Source organism: Diospyros lotus, chromosome 12 (genome assembly GCF_014633365.1).
Source record: "Diospyros lotus cultivar Yz01 chromosome 12, ASM1463336v1, whole genome shotgun sequence".
Classification (NCBI taxonomy): Eukaryota; Viridiplantae; Streptophyta; class Magnoliopsida; order Ericales; family Ebenaceae; genus Diospyros; species Diospyros lotus.
This window is the reverse complement of record NC_068349.1, coordinates 33,386,175-33,402,702: the sequence shown is the minus strand read 5'-3', so window position 1 is coordinate 33,402,702 and position 16,528 is coordinate 33,386,175. Positions and strand designations below refer to the sequence as shown.

The window sequence follows — 16,528 nt, the reverse complement described above, 5'->3', positions numbered from 1 at the left end:
ATGTGCCATTAAGAATTAGAGAGCGACAATTATTTTGAAATATAACTGAGGTTGCTTGATCTTCCATCACAATGAAAGAGCATCAACAATAACAATGACACCAAGCCTTCTACCCATTAGGTGGGGTTTGTCTACAGGGATTCTATCTCACCCATCAATCTTGATCCATCATAATATCTTTCATAATCCTAATAATATATCCCACCTCATGCCTAATAATTTCCCACCAAATTTTTTTCTCTCTCTCTCTCTCTACTTTTTTTTTAAACTTCTACTCTATTTGCTCTTCTCACAAATGTGTTTATTGATCTTCATCTCACATGTCCAAACTTTCCTATGTCATATTCTTTTATTAAAACCTGAAGCAGCAGACTGCTTCATCTCAGCATATGAATCACAAGCCATTCTGAATTGCCATTTTGTCAAAGCAATAGTTCTTCATCCACAAGTTACTTCCATAACAGATAAATTTGGGCGTGATGTATACAACAGTTGGACCAAGCTGCTTGCAATCTTAAATTTTTGTTCTTAAGAATGCATTATCAAGGTCTGGGCAAATCTGTTTCCTGAAATGCGTAGTCAATTTACCTTCCAATGTTTCATCCTTATCTCATTTACTGAACAAATGCATATTTTTTTAATTTATTTCAGAACTTCAGAGATTTAGATTATGTGTTTATTTATTTATTCACTTTACATACACAAGTCTATTTTTATTTTGTTCATCCACAACATAAATTATTACATGAAAGGTTTATTTTCTATGCATGAATTTGAATATCACACAAGATATAAATATATGCTACATACATATTTCAAGGAAGCTAGATATAAAAATGTGATCTAGTAAATATCAAAATCACTCCTATAGTGTTTGGCAGGATGGAATTCATCCTTGGATTTGGAATTGAAGCATGTTGTAGTACAAACTCTGCAGCAACATTACCCCAATTAGAACTCCCTTTCTAAGGTGTGGATTCCATAATGCCAAACACTAACAAAACATCGAGAGCTCATGCATTCATACATCCAAAAGTTAAAATAAAAAGTGACTATTGTACCCCGAATAAGACTAATTCTTTTATGGAAATAGTCTTGTTCCAATTTGTACCTCATCAAAAAGAACTCTGTAAGCATTCAAATCATGATAGATTTTCCTATTTTCAGCACTGCAATGATCAAGAGCTTGTGAAATGTGGTGTGTAACTCTAACACGCATCTCCCATGGCAAAGGTTGTTTATCCCCTACAGTAAACAATTAAAACTTAGAGACATCATTCAAAGACAGAAAGCAAAACATCAAAGCAATAACTCCTGCAACAACCCGAGTCCAGTAAAAAACAGAAATTGAATCTGCAGATAGAATCATCAGGTTCCCCATGTTGACTATAAATGGAAGTGTCACAAAGGCAGTCTACTAAGGGTCGTTCTTTAAATTTTTGCTAATTAAGCTCTTTAATTGTATGTTCATTTCGGCTGTAGCCTTACGCGCTAGGTGGTCCAGTAAGTGGTTAGAATCAAAGTTGTTATGCGGTTAAGGGAGAGGGCCCCATCTATTAGGGGAATATATCCTCCAACAGCCCTATAAAGATACCTTTAGTGCAATGTAAAGGGTATGCAAACAATTAAGAAGATTCTATTCTCCAGCTGGTCCCTCTCTTTCTCTGCTACTCTCGTCTATCTCACTCTCTTCTCTCTCTCCTCTCTCAAATTCCTTGTTGTTCTTCCTCTCTCTGACAACTCCATATCAAGTGGAGTTCTGGATTTCTCTAACAATTCCCTCGAAATTGTGATAAGGCTCCAGTAGTCACAACAGGGTTGTGACATATTGGTATTAGAGCACTGTCATGGCCAGTGCGTGGAAAGGATAACTTATGGAAGAGGGAACGCGTATGAAGAACTTCGAAGCCTAGTTGCAACAAACTGGGGTGGTGGTAGCGGAATGTTAAAATAAGATGGAGCTGGGTACGACTCGGAATTAGGAGGCAATCCTTGCGCTGGATCACCGGGTGGAGAACGCCATGGATGGAATGAAAAAGAGGTTGGAAGGGTCCATTACGCAAGTACGGGAGGAACTGGGTGCACAAATGCAACAATTCATGGCCATGTTAGGCCGACAACAACCAATAAGGCTAGCACCTGATTTTCCATCGAGGGAAGGGATAGACCCCAACCTTCAGAGGGACAGGGCTGGTCGAGAGCTAAAAATATAGGAGGAGGAAATTAACCAATGTGGCAGAGAAGAAGGAATACTGGGAAAGGGACCCGGGGGCCCGATGAACCATCTACCTCAAGGGTTTCCTCTCCCTAGGATGGAGATTCCAGTGTTCGAAGGGATTAACCCACGGTGGTGGGTAAGAAAATGTGAAAGGCTGTTCGAATGGCACAACATCCTAGAGCAACAGAAGATGCCCCTGGCAACCGCCTACTTCAATGAGGAGGCTGATGCCTGGTATCAAGGAGTGATAAGGCTAAGGAGAAACCAGACGTGGGGGGAGTTCACAGAGGCTCTATGTGGGAGGTTTGGAGAAAGAAGCATGGCTGACATTGTGGAAGAGTTCAACAAGCTCAAACAATCGGGAAGTGTGGAGATGTATCTGAAACGTTTTGAGGAGCTGAGGTATTACATGATTCAACACAACCCCTATCTAACCGAAGCCTACTTTGTGTCAAGTTACTTGAGTGGCTTCAATGATGAATTAAGACCAATGGTAAAGGTATTTAGACCCCAAACTGTAGCCCAAGCATCGGAAGATGCCCAGTTACAGGAATTAGTAGTAGAAACCTTGTTGAAGAAGCAAAGGCAGCAGACAAAGGGGATGGTGGCAGGGACCCAAAATGGAGTAGGGAGGTATTTTAACCAGGAAGTAGGCAAGGGTACCAGCAGGGAATGAAGGTATAGCATCCTAGAGAGATCAATTGAGGGAGCAAAGACGGTTAGCGGGATTATGCTTCAGGTGTGGAGACAAGTACCACCCTGGCCAGCCTTGCAAGAGGCAAATCCTGTTGCTAGAAGGGAATGAAGGTCTACCAGGAGATTGAGGAAGAAGAAGAAGGGGGCGACGAGGGTATAGAAGACAATGGAGAAATATCCATTCATGCCTTGAAGGGAGTGGCCAATAATAAAATTATTAAGGTAGGAGGACAGGCAAAGGGCAGCAACCTGATGATCCTGATTGATAGTGAGAGTACCCACAATTTTATCGATGAGAACACTGCTAGAAGGCTGAAATGTCAATTGATGGGGACGCCTCCCTTGAGTGCAACAGTGGCCAATGGCCAGAAGGTGTTGAGCACTTTGGCCTGCAATGGGTTCTCATGGGAGATGCAAGGGGAGAAATTTGTAACCGATTTAAGGCTGCTACAATTGGGAGGTTGCGATATGGTTTTGGGGGAGGATTGGATGAAAGGAGTAAGCCCTATTAGTTTTGATTTTAACCGCATGGAAGTGTCCTTCGAGAAGGAGGGCAAACGAATGACCATCACGGACGGAAGAAAAGCTGGGATGTGGAAAAGGTTTGAGGAGAGTCATGAAAGGGAAATGGGTTCAATGGGCATAGCTCTTTTCAATAGTGGCCAAGGAGGACGCACTCGAGGAACAAGGGGAGCTGGGGTAGACTTACCTGACAGTCAGCAACCAGGGAGAGCCTCCTGATCAGGTAACACATTTGGCATTACTTGATGAATTATTGGTGAAATATGAGGACCTCTTTCTAGAACCAAGATCTCTACCCCCTAACCAGCTGTTTAACCACTCGATTAACCTCAAACCAAATACAGAACCAATTAACATTAGAGCCTATCGATACCCACCTATCCAAAAGAATGAGATTGAGAGGATGGTTAGGGACATGCTCCAACAATCCATTATCAAGCCAAGCCAAAGCCCTTTTGCTTCCCCTGTTTTGTTGGTGAAAAAGAAGGATGGAACGTAGCGGTTTTGAGTAAACTACCGCCACTTGAATTCCATCACAATCAAAGATAAATTTCCCATACCCTTGGTGGAAGATCTTTTAGATGAACTCCACAATGCCCAATTCTTTTCCAAACTTGATTTGCGCTCGGGTTATCATCAAATTAGGATGAAACCCGAGGATACTCCTAAGGCTGCATTCAAAACCCACCATGAACACTTCGAATTTCTAGTAATGCCATTTGGGCTTACCAACGCCCCATCTACATTTCAATCACTCATGAACCGAATCTTTGAGCCCTACTTACGGAAATTCATTTTAGTTTTCTTCGATGATATCCTTATCTATAGCTCCACCTTCGAACAACACTGTTGCACTTGCAAACCACCCTAAACATCCTCCAATCCCACCAATTATTCATTAAGAAATCCAAATGTGAGTTTGGTCAGGGGCAGGTAGAGTATTTGGGGCACATAATCTCTAAGGGAAAGGTGAGCACTGACCCAAAGAAAATCGAGGCTATGGTGTCCTGGCCAAGACCAACAACAGAAAGGCCCCTAAGGGGATTTCTTGGGCTACCAGGCTACTATCGGCAGTTTGTTAAGAACTATGGAGTTATCAGTCGTCCTTTAACCGAGTTGCTGAAAAAGGGAGAATTTAGTTGGGGCCCCAAGGCAAAAAAGGCATTTGAAGAAGTGAAGGGGGCCATGAGTCGAGTGCCTGAATTGAAGCTGTCAGATTTTGATAAGCCCTTTACCTTGGAAACTAATGCGTGTGGCACTGGTATTGGGGTTGTGCTGGCATAGGAAGGAAGGGCCATCGCTTTCCTAAGCCAAGTGCTAGGCCCTAGACATTCTAGGTTAAGCATCTATGAGAATGAATTCTTGGCAATCCTAATGGCAGTGGATAGATGAAGGCATTACTTGGAAGGGAGGCGTTTTATCATCAAAACGGAACCACGAAAGTCTGAAGTACTTATTGTAGCAAAAGCTTCAAACGCAGCTGCAGCACAAGGGAATGGCCAAGCTCATGGGGTTAGATTACACGATACAATATAGAAAAGGAAAAGAAAACATAGCAGCGGATGCCTTTTCCCGATGCCATGAAGAGGGAAGCCTTGCAGCAATCATAGTGGTGACTAGCAATTATGTGGGAGACCAAAGAATTACGGCCTTGCTGGGGAAACTGACTATGAGGCAAGGAGAGGTGGAGGGATACACTCTGAAGAAACGAATGTTGAGGTACCAAGGCCGTATAGTGATCGGGGACAGGGCTGAGCTAAATAGAAAGATCATGCAGGCCTTGCATGAGTTGCCCTTAGGTTTTATTTTGGTGTGTTTTCTTCACACACGCATTACACGCTGCGTCATAATCTCTAAGGGAAAGCTGAGCACTAACCCAAAGAAAATCGAGACTATGGTGTCCTGGCCAAGACCAACAACAGTGAGGGCCCTAAGGGGATTTCTTGGCCTAACAGGCTACTATCAGCAGTTTGTTAAGAACTATAGAGTTATCAGTCGTCCTTTAACCGAGTTGTTGAAAAAGGGAGAATTTAATTGAGGCCCCAAGACAGAAAAGGCATTTGAAGAAGTGAAGGGGGCCATGAGTCGGGTGCCTGAATTGAAGCTATCAGATTTTGATAAGCCCTTTACCTTGGAAACTAATGCGTGTGGCACTGGTATTGGGGTTGTGCTGGCACAGGAAGGAAGGGCCATCGCTTTCCTAAGCCAAGTGCTAGGCCCTAGACATTCTGGGTTAAGCATCTATGAGAAGGAATTCTTAGTAGTCCTAATGGCAGTGGATAGATGGAGGTATTACTTGGAAGGGGGGGCGTTTTATCATCAAAACAGACCACGAAAATCTGAAGTACTTATTGCAGCAAAAGCGTCAAACTCAGCTGCAGCACAAGGGAATGGCCAAGCTCATGGGGTTAGATTACACGATACAATATAGAAAAGGAAAAGAAAACATAACAGCGGATGCCTTTTCCCAATGCCATGAAGAGGGAAGCCTTGCAGCAATCACAGTGGTGACTCCACAGTGGTACGAGGAAATGATTAGCAGTTATGTGGGAGACCAAAGAATTACGGCCTTGTTGGAGAAACTGACTGTGAGGCAAAGAGAGGTGGAGGGATATACTCTGAAGGAAGGAATGTTGAGGTACCAAGGTCGTATAGTGATCGGGGACAGGGCTGAGCTATAAAGAAAGATCATGCAGGCCTTGCATGAGTCGCCCTCAGGGGGCCATTCGAGTGAACAGAATACCTATGTGAGAGTTAAGGGAATATTCTACTGGCCAAGGATGAAGGCAGAGGTCAAGGAGTTTGTGCGAGGTTGTGATGTATGCAAAAGGTGTAAAACAAAGCTAGTACCCTACCCAGGACTATTGCAACCCCTACCTATCCCAGAGCAAGCCTAGTCGAGCATGTCGATGGATTTCGTGGACGAATTACCTAGATCGGAGGGTAAGGACAGTGTTTTGGTGGTGGTGGATCGGTTTACCATATTCGCCCACTTCATTGGTTTGTCCCATCCTTACACGGCTCAAGAGGTTGCGAGGGTATTCCTAGATAGTGTGGTCCAGCTGCATGGGATTCCCCAGAATATAATCTCGGATAGGGATAGCATTTTTACCAGCCTGTTATGGCAAGAGTTGATGAAATCGTAGGGCACGAACCTAAAGTTATCCACGACATACCACCCTCAAACGGATGGTCAAACCAAGAGGGTGAATCAATGTCTTGAAACCTATCTAAGGTGTATATGCCTAATGCGTCCCAAAGAATGGCATAGGTGGTTATCATTGGCGCAGTGGTGGTATAACACCACCCTAAATTCAGCTATTAGAGTAACCCCCTTCGAAGCTCTATTCAAATACAAGCCACCCGTACTACCAATAGTAGGAGGCGGATCAAAGGCAGCCACGGTAGAAGAGTACTTACAAAAAAAAAGGGAAGTAAATCAGCAAATGAAACAAGAGCTAGCCTCTGCCCAGCACCACATGAAGCAGTATGCGGACAAGAAGAGGACATAAAGGGAAATTGAGGTTGGAGAAGAGGTGCATCTAAGGCTGAAACAGCCACATCTGAGGTCACTGACACAGGGGAAGGCTACCAAGCTTAGCCCCATGTACTTCAGGTCGTTTCCTATAACTAACAAGGTGGGAAGAGTGGCCTAGCGATTGCAATTGCTGGCCGACACTCACATCCACCTTGTGTTTCATGTTTCACTACTGAAGAAGCTGATTGGGGGGCAGCCAGCAAGTGCCACGCTGCCATCTCTACCTAAGGGAAGTGAACAAGCTGTGGAGTCGGAGGCCATACTCGAGAGACGAGTGATCCAGCAAGGAGGGGTGCCCTTAATCTAAGTTTTGGTTAAATGGCAAGGAAACACTACGGATGGCAACACATGGGAATACCTCCCGGAACTGCTCAAGAAGTTTCCCCACACGGTTAGCCTACTCAATCTTCCTTAAAGACAAGGAAGCATTCAAGAGGGGAGCATTGTCAAGAAGGCAGTCTACTAAGGGTCGTTCTTTAAATTTTTGCTAATTAAACTCTTTAATTGTATGTTCATTTCGGCTGTAGCCTTACGCGCTAGGTGGTCCAGTAAGTGGTTAGAATCAAAGTTGTTATGCGGTTAAGGGAGAGGGCCCCATCTGTTAGGGGAATATATCCTCCAACAGCCCTATAAAGATACCTTCAGTGCAATATAAAAGGGTATGCAAACAATTAAGAAGATTTTATTCTCCAGCTAGTCCCTCTCTTTCTCTGCTACTCTCGTCTATCTCACTCTCTTCTCTCTCCTCTCTCAAATTCCTTGCTGTTCTTCCTCTCTTTGACGACTCCATATCAAGTGGAGTTCTGGATTTCTCTAACAATTCCCTCGGAATTGTGATAAGGCTCCAATAGTCACAACAGGGTTGTGACAGGAAGTAACATTTTTTTTCCTTTTTTGATAAGTCACAATAATATCAAAGCAAGGATGTACTTCATCCGCAACAACTTCATTAATCTGTATTGAATATGAACATGTGTTTATATTTTCTCATTAATTCCATTCATTTATCATACTCTCTCTATCAAAAAGAATAGGTAAAGTGATTAACAAGAGAGAGAAAGAGAGTTTAACAGGAACTAAATTTCAAATAACTGAAGTGGCACTAATAAACCACAGGGCATGGAAGAGGACTTGTTTTTTTTTTTTGGGAGGGGGGTGCAGAGGAACCTAAAGTATGTTTTATAACAGTGAGGGCAAACTAGAACAAAAGTAGAAAAATTTAATATTCTAAGGCTGACATTTGCAAGTTTAATTGCCTTTCTAACAGTTCAAATTACTAGGAGCTAAAAATATTTATTTTTCCAGATGTCACACTTCAGTATTTCAAAACTTTTCAACTTGCCAAAGAGCCATATACTTTCAAGTTGCAGCTAAACTTCATGCATAAACAAATAAATGGAACTCCAATCATGAAGACCAGTCTAGTTTCAGATCTGTGGCATATAAATGCATAATAACTCGTAGCAATAATCTGGACAACTACAGTGAGCTAAGGAACCAAAGCCTTATTTACTGGGAACTGAGAAGTGCCTCCTTGACAGCCCTTAAATAATTATAATAAAATATTAAAATGCAATTTCCTTAACAGCTAGTCTTACAGGATAATCAATGACTTTTTGAAAATCAACAATCTTGACCACTCACTTTCAGATCCCAACTCCAATTATTCAAAATCTAGAAATAAAGATGGACTTCAGTTCAGCGGCAATGACCATAATCTCTTCAACCCCACCTCCTCCTCCTTCTAAACACCAAAGATACAAGTCCATGGTCCCCAGTTTGAAAGATACTGTACCAGTAAATCAAATCCAAATTGCCAAATTGCAGGCAGGATAAATTCTCATGACCCTGATCTCAATAGCTAACCAGTTGGATTAAACAACAACATATCCAGCCTTTATCCCACTATGTGGGGTCGGCTACATAAATTCTAGACTTCCATGTATTTCTATCTTTTGTCATATTTCCATTTAAGCTCATACACTTCATATCAAACTTTAATATCTCTCCCAAAGTCTTCTTGGGTTTGCCTCTACCTCTTTTTTTGACTAATTGTTCCATTTCATCAACTCTCCTCACAAGAACATCTCTTGGTCTCCTTCTCACATGGTCAAACCATCTTAGTCTAGTCTCTCTCATCTTCTCCTCGATTGGCACTACTCCTACCTTATTACAAATAACTTCATTTCTAATTTTATCTTTTCTTATATGGCCGCACATCCATTTTAGCATTCTCATCTCCGCTACACTCATCTTTTGCTTATGCTAGTATTTGACTGTCCAACATTCTGAGCCATACAACAAGACTGGTCATATAGCTGTCCTATAGAATTTTCCTTTCAATTTTAATGAAATTTTACCATTACATAACACCCCCAATGCATTTCTCCATTTTAGCCAACCTGCCTTAATTCTATGCGTGACATCCTCGTGAATTTCTCCATCTTTTTGAATCACTGATCCCAAATATCGAAAATAGTCTTTTCTTTGTAAGATTTGGTCTTCCAATTTTATTATAACATCATCCACTCTTGCATTCTTACTAAATTTACATTCCATATATTCTGTTTTCCTTTTACTTAATTTAAATCACTTACATTCCATATCTTTTCGAATCACTGATCCCAACTATCGAAAATAGTCTTTTCTTTGTAAGATTTGGTCTTCCAATTTTATTATAACATCCTTCACTCTTGCATTCTTCCTAAATTTACATTCTATATATTCTGTTTTCCTTCTACTTAATTTAAATCCCTTCAATTCTAAATTGTTTCTCCACAACTCAAGCTTAGTGTTCACTCCCCTCTTTTGTTTCATCCACCAACACTATGTCATCTGCAAATAACATACACCATGGCACCTCTGTCTGAATGTGTTTAGTGAGTTCATCCATTACTAAAGCAAATAAGTATGGACTTAGTGCAGAACTTTAATGCAGTCCCTTTGTAATTTTAAACGGTTCAGTATCCCCTCCGCATGTTTTGACCCTTGTCTTCGCACCGTGATACATGTTCTTAAGGGCTTGTATATAGGCTATTCGAACACCTTTCTTCTCTAAAACCCTCCATAATACTTCTCTAGGGACCCTATCATAGGCCTTTTCTAGATCTATAAACACCATATGTTGGTCCTTATGATGATCCTAATACCTTTTCATTAGGCATCTCAGTAAGTATATAGCTTCCATTGTTGACCTATCAAGCATGAAACCAAACTGATTTTCCGAGACATCTGTTTCTTTTTTGAGCCTCTGCTCTATTATTCTCTCCCAGAGTTTCATGGTATGGCTCATTAACTTAATTCCTCTATAATTTTCACAGTTTTGAACATCTGTTTTGTTCTTGTATATAGGGACCAAAATACTATTCCTCCACTCATCTGGCATCTTTTTTTATTTAAGGATCGCGTTAAATAATTTCGTTAGTCAGGAGGTGTTCTCATCTCCCATGCATTTCCATGCTTCTATTGGCATATTATCTGATCCCATTGCCTTATGATTTTTCATCTTTTTTAATGCTTGTCTTATTTCATTTGAACTTATGCATCGATAAAATGTATAGCTCACGTTCCCTTCGGAGTTACTAAGATATCCCAACCTAACTCTTGTGTCCCCACCATCATTAAATAATTTTTTGAAATACTCCTTCCATCTCTCCTTAATCGCTTTCTCATTCACTAATACATTTTGGTTTTCATCTTTTATGCATTTCACTTGGTTTAGATCCCTTGTTTTTTTTTCTCTTGCTTTAGCTAATTTATATATATCCATTTCTCCATCTTTTGTATCAAGTCGTTTATATAGGTTCTCATATGCTTTTGACCTTGCTTCACTAACAGCTCTTTTTGTTGTCTTTTTCGCTTCTTTATAATTTTTTAGGTTTTCTTCATTGTTACACTAATATACAGGCTTATAGCAAATTTTCTTATTTCTAATTTTCAATTGTACCTCTTCATTCCACCACCAAGACTCTTTAAGGTTTGGGGTTCTACCATTTGTCTCTCCAAGGACTACCTTTGTCGTGCTTCTCATCATTCACACGTGAAACTTTCTATATTAAAAAAAGGTTTTCTTTGTCTTTTTGGATAAGTTTACATCACAGTGAGGGCACTGAGGAATTGTCACACTTTTATTCCAAGTAATTAGATCAGATCGCAATTGACCAGTTAATTACCCAAATATCAATTTGCTAACATGTGTTGTACTGGGTACCAGTTCTACAGATAGAAAACCAGGAACAGTCTGAGGTCTAGATGTCTATATTTATGGTTTTGCATCCCAAATATAATGCTTAATTGCAACCATGTTTAAAGAGGACCATCCGTTGCAATTTATGGTGTTGTAAATCATCCAAATGGTTAAAAGGCTCAATTTGGCATCTTCCATTAGTTATAAGGGATTTCAGCAAATAGGAGACCTACTTCGGCAAGTTCATTCACTATAGTATAGGAACATGATATGAATATGGTATCCAATGTTAGTTTCAGCACATTATAAAATGAAAAGAATAGATATACAACTAGAAGGCATCAACTTCTACACGCAATAAGAAATGTTATCCACTAACATCTTCATAACTTCTAGGAAACCTTCTTTCACTAAGGCCAGTACTGGGTCAGGTATATATATTGTGCTCCAGTGCTTTATGAGCACCTGTCTCAGCCTAGACTTTTTCACCTCTTATTTAGCATAAAAATCAGAATTCCAATGCAGAGTTTTGTTTTATGGAAAAGGTCTTGACACCAAACTCATAACTTTTTGGCATGCGTAAAGGGCACTAGGGGAATATTTAATCCATTAGAAGAAAGACAAGCTATAAGCTTCAAAAGGAGTTGTGGAGGCTGTAAAAGCATTAATTATTAGTTTCGTATCACCATATCTATACAAGTAGAAAAATGCAACTTGCAGCAAAGACCTTCGACTAGAACAGGACAACCTTTCTAAAGTTGCCTTATAAAGTAAAAGCTTGGAAGGAGTGAAGAAATCATACAATGAAAGAGATGTTTTGAGAGTGTATCATGGGGCATGTACTCTGCCACCAGTAGACGCTCATCTCCCTCGGCACAACCACCAATTAAGTTCACCAATCTCTTATGCCGAACCTTTCCAACTCCAGCAGCTTCTGCCTGAAAATGATGTCATTAAGAGAAAAAAAAAAAGAAGAAAAGAACGAAATAGAGAAAGAAAGATAACCAATCTGCATAATTTATATCAAAACCAACACTTCTAGCAAGGTACAACAAAACAGAAATGGCCCATGACATAAAGTAAAAGAAACAACAGGAAACCGGAAAAGTCCAAAGCCTGCTCCTAAACAAGTAAAAGAAACAACAGGAAACCGGAAAAGTCCAAAGCCTGCTCCTAAACCTCCATGCAAGATCAATCGGTAACACATCAACCCAACAAACCCGAAAAGAATCCAACAATTAAGAATCGAACAAAGCCCATAAATCTAACAACCTGAAAATACAGCTTCCATAAGCATCAACAGAAACCCAGTAACAACATGGCCAAAAAAGGGGGTTTCAAAAATTGGCGTACCAAAAACTGTTGAGGCTCGGGCCAAGACTGCTTGGAGAAGCGTTTAATGGCGACAAAGCGATTGTTGCGAAGCCTGCCTCTGTAAACAACATTGGGAGCTTTCTCTCCGCTCTCCGACACTATCAAGTCGCTGCTGAAGCCATTGGTGGCCGTTCGGAGCTCCGCCAGACCAAACTCCTTGAACGGAGGCACTTGATCTTGATCCAACGTCTCCCCATTCGCTTCACACACAAAATCAACACAGCAATACAAACAAATGAGCGCAAAATAGCAAGTGGTTTCGTCTATTCCTTCGCTAATCTTTTTGGAGTTGGTTTGAACCTGGATCTGGCTTGGGTTCGGGCGGAGGGGCGTCTTCGTCTGGTGACTGAATGTTGGCAGTCTTGGACTGGAAACAGCCCATGCTTGGATTCTACATAGACCTCTCTCTCTCTCTCTCTCCCCGCGCCTGGTTTCTTTCCCGTTTCTTGCTCTGTTGAAGCTTGGAATGGACGGTTTGATTGGAGACAGGAAGCGAAGGAATGATCAAAATGGAGAGTCAATGGGGGTGTATTGACTGAGCTGAGCTTGAGTGGGAAGCGGCAGAGACCCGAGAAAGAAAATTAATTGCAGAGAGGGAGGAGGAGGAGGAGTGATGATTACTTGATTAGAGTAGTCAGGATTCAGGAACAGAGAGAGGTCACATGATAGGTTGATCATGAGCACGTGAAGGGAGAGAAAGTGGAGAGACAGAGAGAGAGAGAGAGAGAGGGCTGCTGCTCCTCCAGTCCACCCCTTCCTCCACGCTACATAGTTTATTTATCAGTCACTGTCTCTCCTTTTTAGGACCGACCTGAAAATGATGGGAAAGGGTTTGTTGTAGGCTTGAGAGAAAGGGAAAATTCTTTTTACAAAAGTTGTCAAGATTTAGTCATTTGTAAAAAGGTTATTTAAGTGTGACATTGTGTTCTACTTCATTCACAATAGTCTCTTTGGGCGTAAAAGATAAGTCTTAACACACTCTCTCATGTATGTAAGAGAGGTTAATTATAATACATAATAATCTTTAAAGTAGGAGACATAATGTATGGTGTCCATATAAAATTATTTCTATAAGAAAATGATACTTTCACACTGCGATTATCATAACTCGAATCTGCATTCTTGGGTGCGATTTGCTATCATGAGAATCATCTATGCTACGCCCGTAAGAGCCACCATAATCTCTTTTCTTTTTATTATATTGTAATTAGATCCGATCATAGATTCAGATCCATAATCTAAATCTACCCACGTGGATGGTAAATTTATATTTTTTAGTGTCACTTTATATTTTTTACTCAAATACTTCTTCCATTATAAACGATTATAATTAAATTATAATTAAAAAAATAATGAATCCCATCATCTCTAATCAAAAATAAATTTTGGGGTCGATAGACTTTAAATTTTGAAAAGTATCATAATCGATACTTTAATTAATTGATTTTCATAAATTTAGGAAGTGTGAAATTGAAAGAACCAATTACTATTAGATGGGAGACAAGATGCAAGCAAGGTAGTATAATTTATTGAGAATAATGTATTTTCAATTACTAGATGAATGAGAACTTTTAAAAATTTATTTAGATTAATATTGTCAAAATATAAAAATTGGGTTTCAATTCGTCGGATCAATTTTTTCTCAATTAGAGGACACAAGAAAAAGGATAATTTTTAGATGGAATAAAATAGTATTAATTAATAATAAATAACCATTACATTATTTTAATGAGTGAAAATTTTAAACCTTAAGAAAATTAAATTAATACTATCAAAACACAAAAATAACATTTCCATCAATTTTTATTCCTTACAAGATAAAAAGGCCTTCCCCCACTAAAAGATTTTTTTTAATGATTTTCACATTTCTTTGAGAAAAAAAAAAAAAAGACTAAAAACCGCTAATAGCTAGTTGGGCGATAGTACTTTTACTGAGAAATAGGTAATACTTTTATTTGTAGTTCTTGACCTCTTATTAATATAAACTTTTTGAAAACTATTGAGAGAATCGTAGTATCTTTCTTGATAGTTTTTAAAAATTATTAGTAAAAATTAAGAAATGTTATTCTTTTGTAAGTGGTTTAATAAAATTATTGAAAAATATTGTTAAGACCGCTGCTAAAAGATTTGCCTAAAAAAACATTTTTCCTTGCGATGATTTTATTCACTCTCTTACAAGGTTTAATGAATATTACATCTCTTGATATTCCCACATAACATTTGTTTAATAACATTTGAGAAAAGTTATTTAATATTATGATTTTGTAGATTTGTGTAAAAATAATCAAATAAAGTCACTATATTTTCAAATCAAAATTCTGGACATCGTTATGTTACTATTAAGGGTACTTTAATTCCATTAACGATGCCAACTCTATTCTCAATCAAAACTTAATTTAAGGATTAGACCCCAAAAATAAAATTCCAAACACATTGGATGACAAACATTTTTTTATCTCAATTTCGAACTCCACGAGATGTTTTGAATTTAGATCTTAATTTTTATTTGAGCATTTGTGATTATACGAGGTTATTTGAATTTGAATTCATGGTTTGATTTTAGTGTTTACAACGATATCTCTAATCTCGATTACGATTAAGTTAAATTTGTCAAAAATATAAGTTGACGTTACCTTAAATTTAAATTTATGATGATTGATTTAATAACTAATTACTAAATTAACTCTTGAATTATAATATAATAATTTATTATCCTAGTATAAAATAGCCCTGGCACAAGACCTTTCTAAGGAAAATACAATGGATAAGGTGCAACTCAAGTTAGTTGGCAGACAACTTAAAAGCATTGTAATTAATGTAAAATGGATGCTAGTAGTAATGGTGGCCCTCATAAATTAAAGTCAAAATAAATTAATTAATGCCCCCAAAACACACAGATAAACTTGTTTTTCATATTATCTCATCATCAATGGATAATGAATGTTCCTCAGTGACATGCTATATATATAAAATTGATAATATTTTATATTATTAATTATTAATAATACATATAATTGTTAAAATATTAATTTTAAGTAGGATTATTATAAATAAAATTATTATAAATTTTATGTTTTAACCCTGATTGTTTATACATACACCATGATTTGTTCACTAAAATGTGTGAAAAATTTGGAAAGTAAATTAAACTTTTAAGTATCCTAAGATTTCAATTAGATAAATTATATTATATATTTTTAATATTTAATAAAAAATAAGGACATTCTTCACATTTGATAAATAATATAGATATGAGTTTACAACTTTAGTTATAAATTTTTCGATCATTAATTTATAAATGTTAAAAGTTTTAATACGATTAAAATATTTTCATATTTTATATCATTTTCTTTATTTTTTTCTTACATGACAAATTAGTTGAAATTTGATTGTTTGTCGATCATTGTCTCTTTACCATCGCTAAATCACAAAAAGATCGATATATCGTTGAATTCTAGTTAATTTGTTGATAGAGGAGGACGATGAAGGGAGAAAGAAAAAATGCAAGGATATTTTCACCATATATTAATGATTTTGACAACGATAAAGGAGAAATATAATTAGGGTGTGTTTGATTGTAAAAGTGGAATTTGAGTGGAAAGAAAATGAATTACAGAGAATTGAATTGTAAGGAAAATGAATTCCTAAAAATTGAAAGTTTAATCTGTTTGATTGGTATTTTTCATCTTTTGGTGTTTGATTGGTAATATTTTTCATACAATTTAATCATTTTTTATGGAATTTAATGATGAAAATGTATTGAAAAGTAATAAAATTTGTATACAAAATTTAAAATAATAATGTATTTTAAATTAATTAAATTATTTTCTCAAATAAATAAAACTACAAAATTGTTATTTTTTGTTTTCCAAAGAAATAATTTATACATAATTTTATATATTTATATTTACTAATTATTATTAAAAATAAAAAATATAAATAATTTACAAACCCCCCACCCACCTACCCTTTTCCCTCATCTCCCAGTGGCCGC

The 16,528-nt window shown here is 38.0% G+C and overlaps 1 protein-coding gene across 2 annotated transcripts in view; it reads right to left on the bottom strand.

Moving 5' to 3' along the window:
* The window catches only part of LOC127786461 (serine/threonine-protein kinase BSK2), a 33,945-nt gene extending 20,677 nt beyond the window's left edge, over window positions 1–13,268 (bottom strand). Inside the window, exons 1-4 of one of the 2 annotated variants that reach the window (XM_052313873.1) lie at window positions 12,835–13,268; window positions 12,514–12,734; window positions 11,963–12,098; window positions 1,112–1,245 (exon numbers count right to left, since the gene is read on the bottom strand). In XM_052313873.1, coding sequence (XP_052169833.1) covers window positions 1,112–1,245; window positions 11,963–12,098; window positions 12,514–12,734; window positions 12,835–12,916 — 573 coding nt within the window. In that variant the 5' untranslated portion in view covers window positions 12,917–13,268. The remainder of the gene's footprint in view (window positions 1–1,111; window positions 1,246–11,962; window positions 12,099–12,513; window positions 12,735–12,834) is intronic. The other variant, XM_052313874.1, reaches the window with a different exon arrangement.
* Window positions 13,269–16,528: the final 3,260 nt, after the last annotated feature.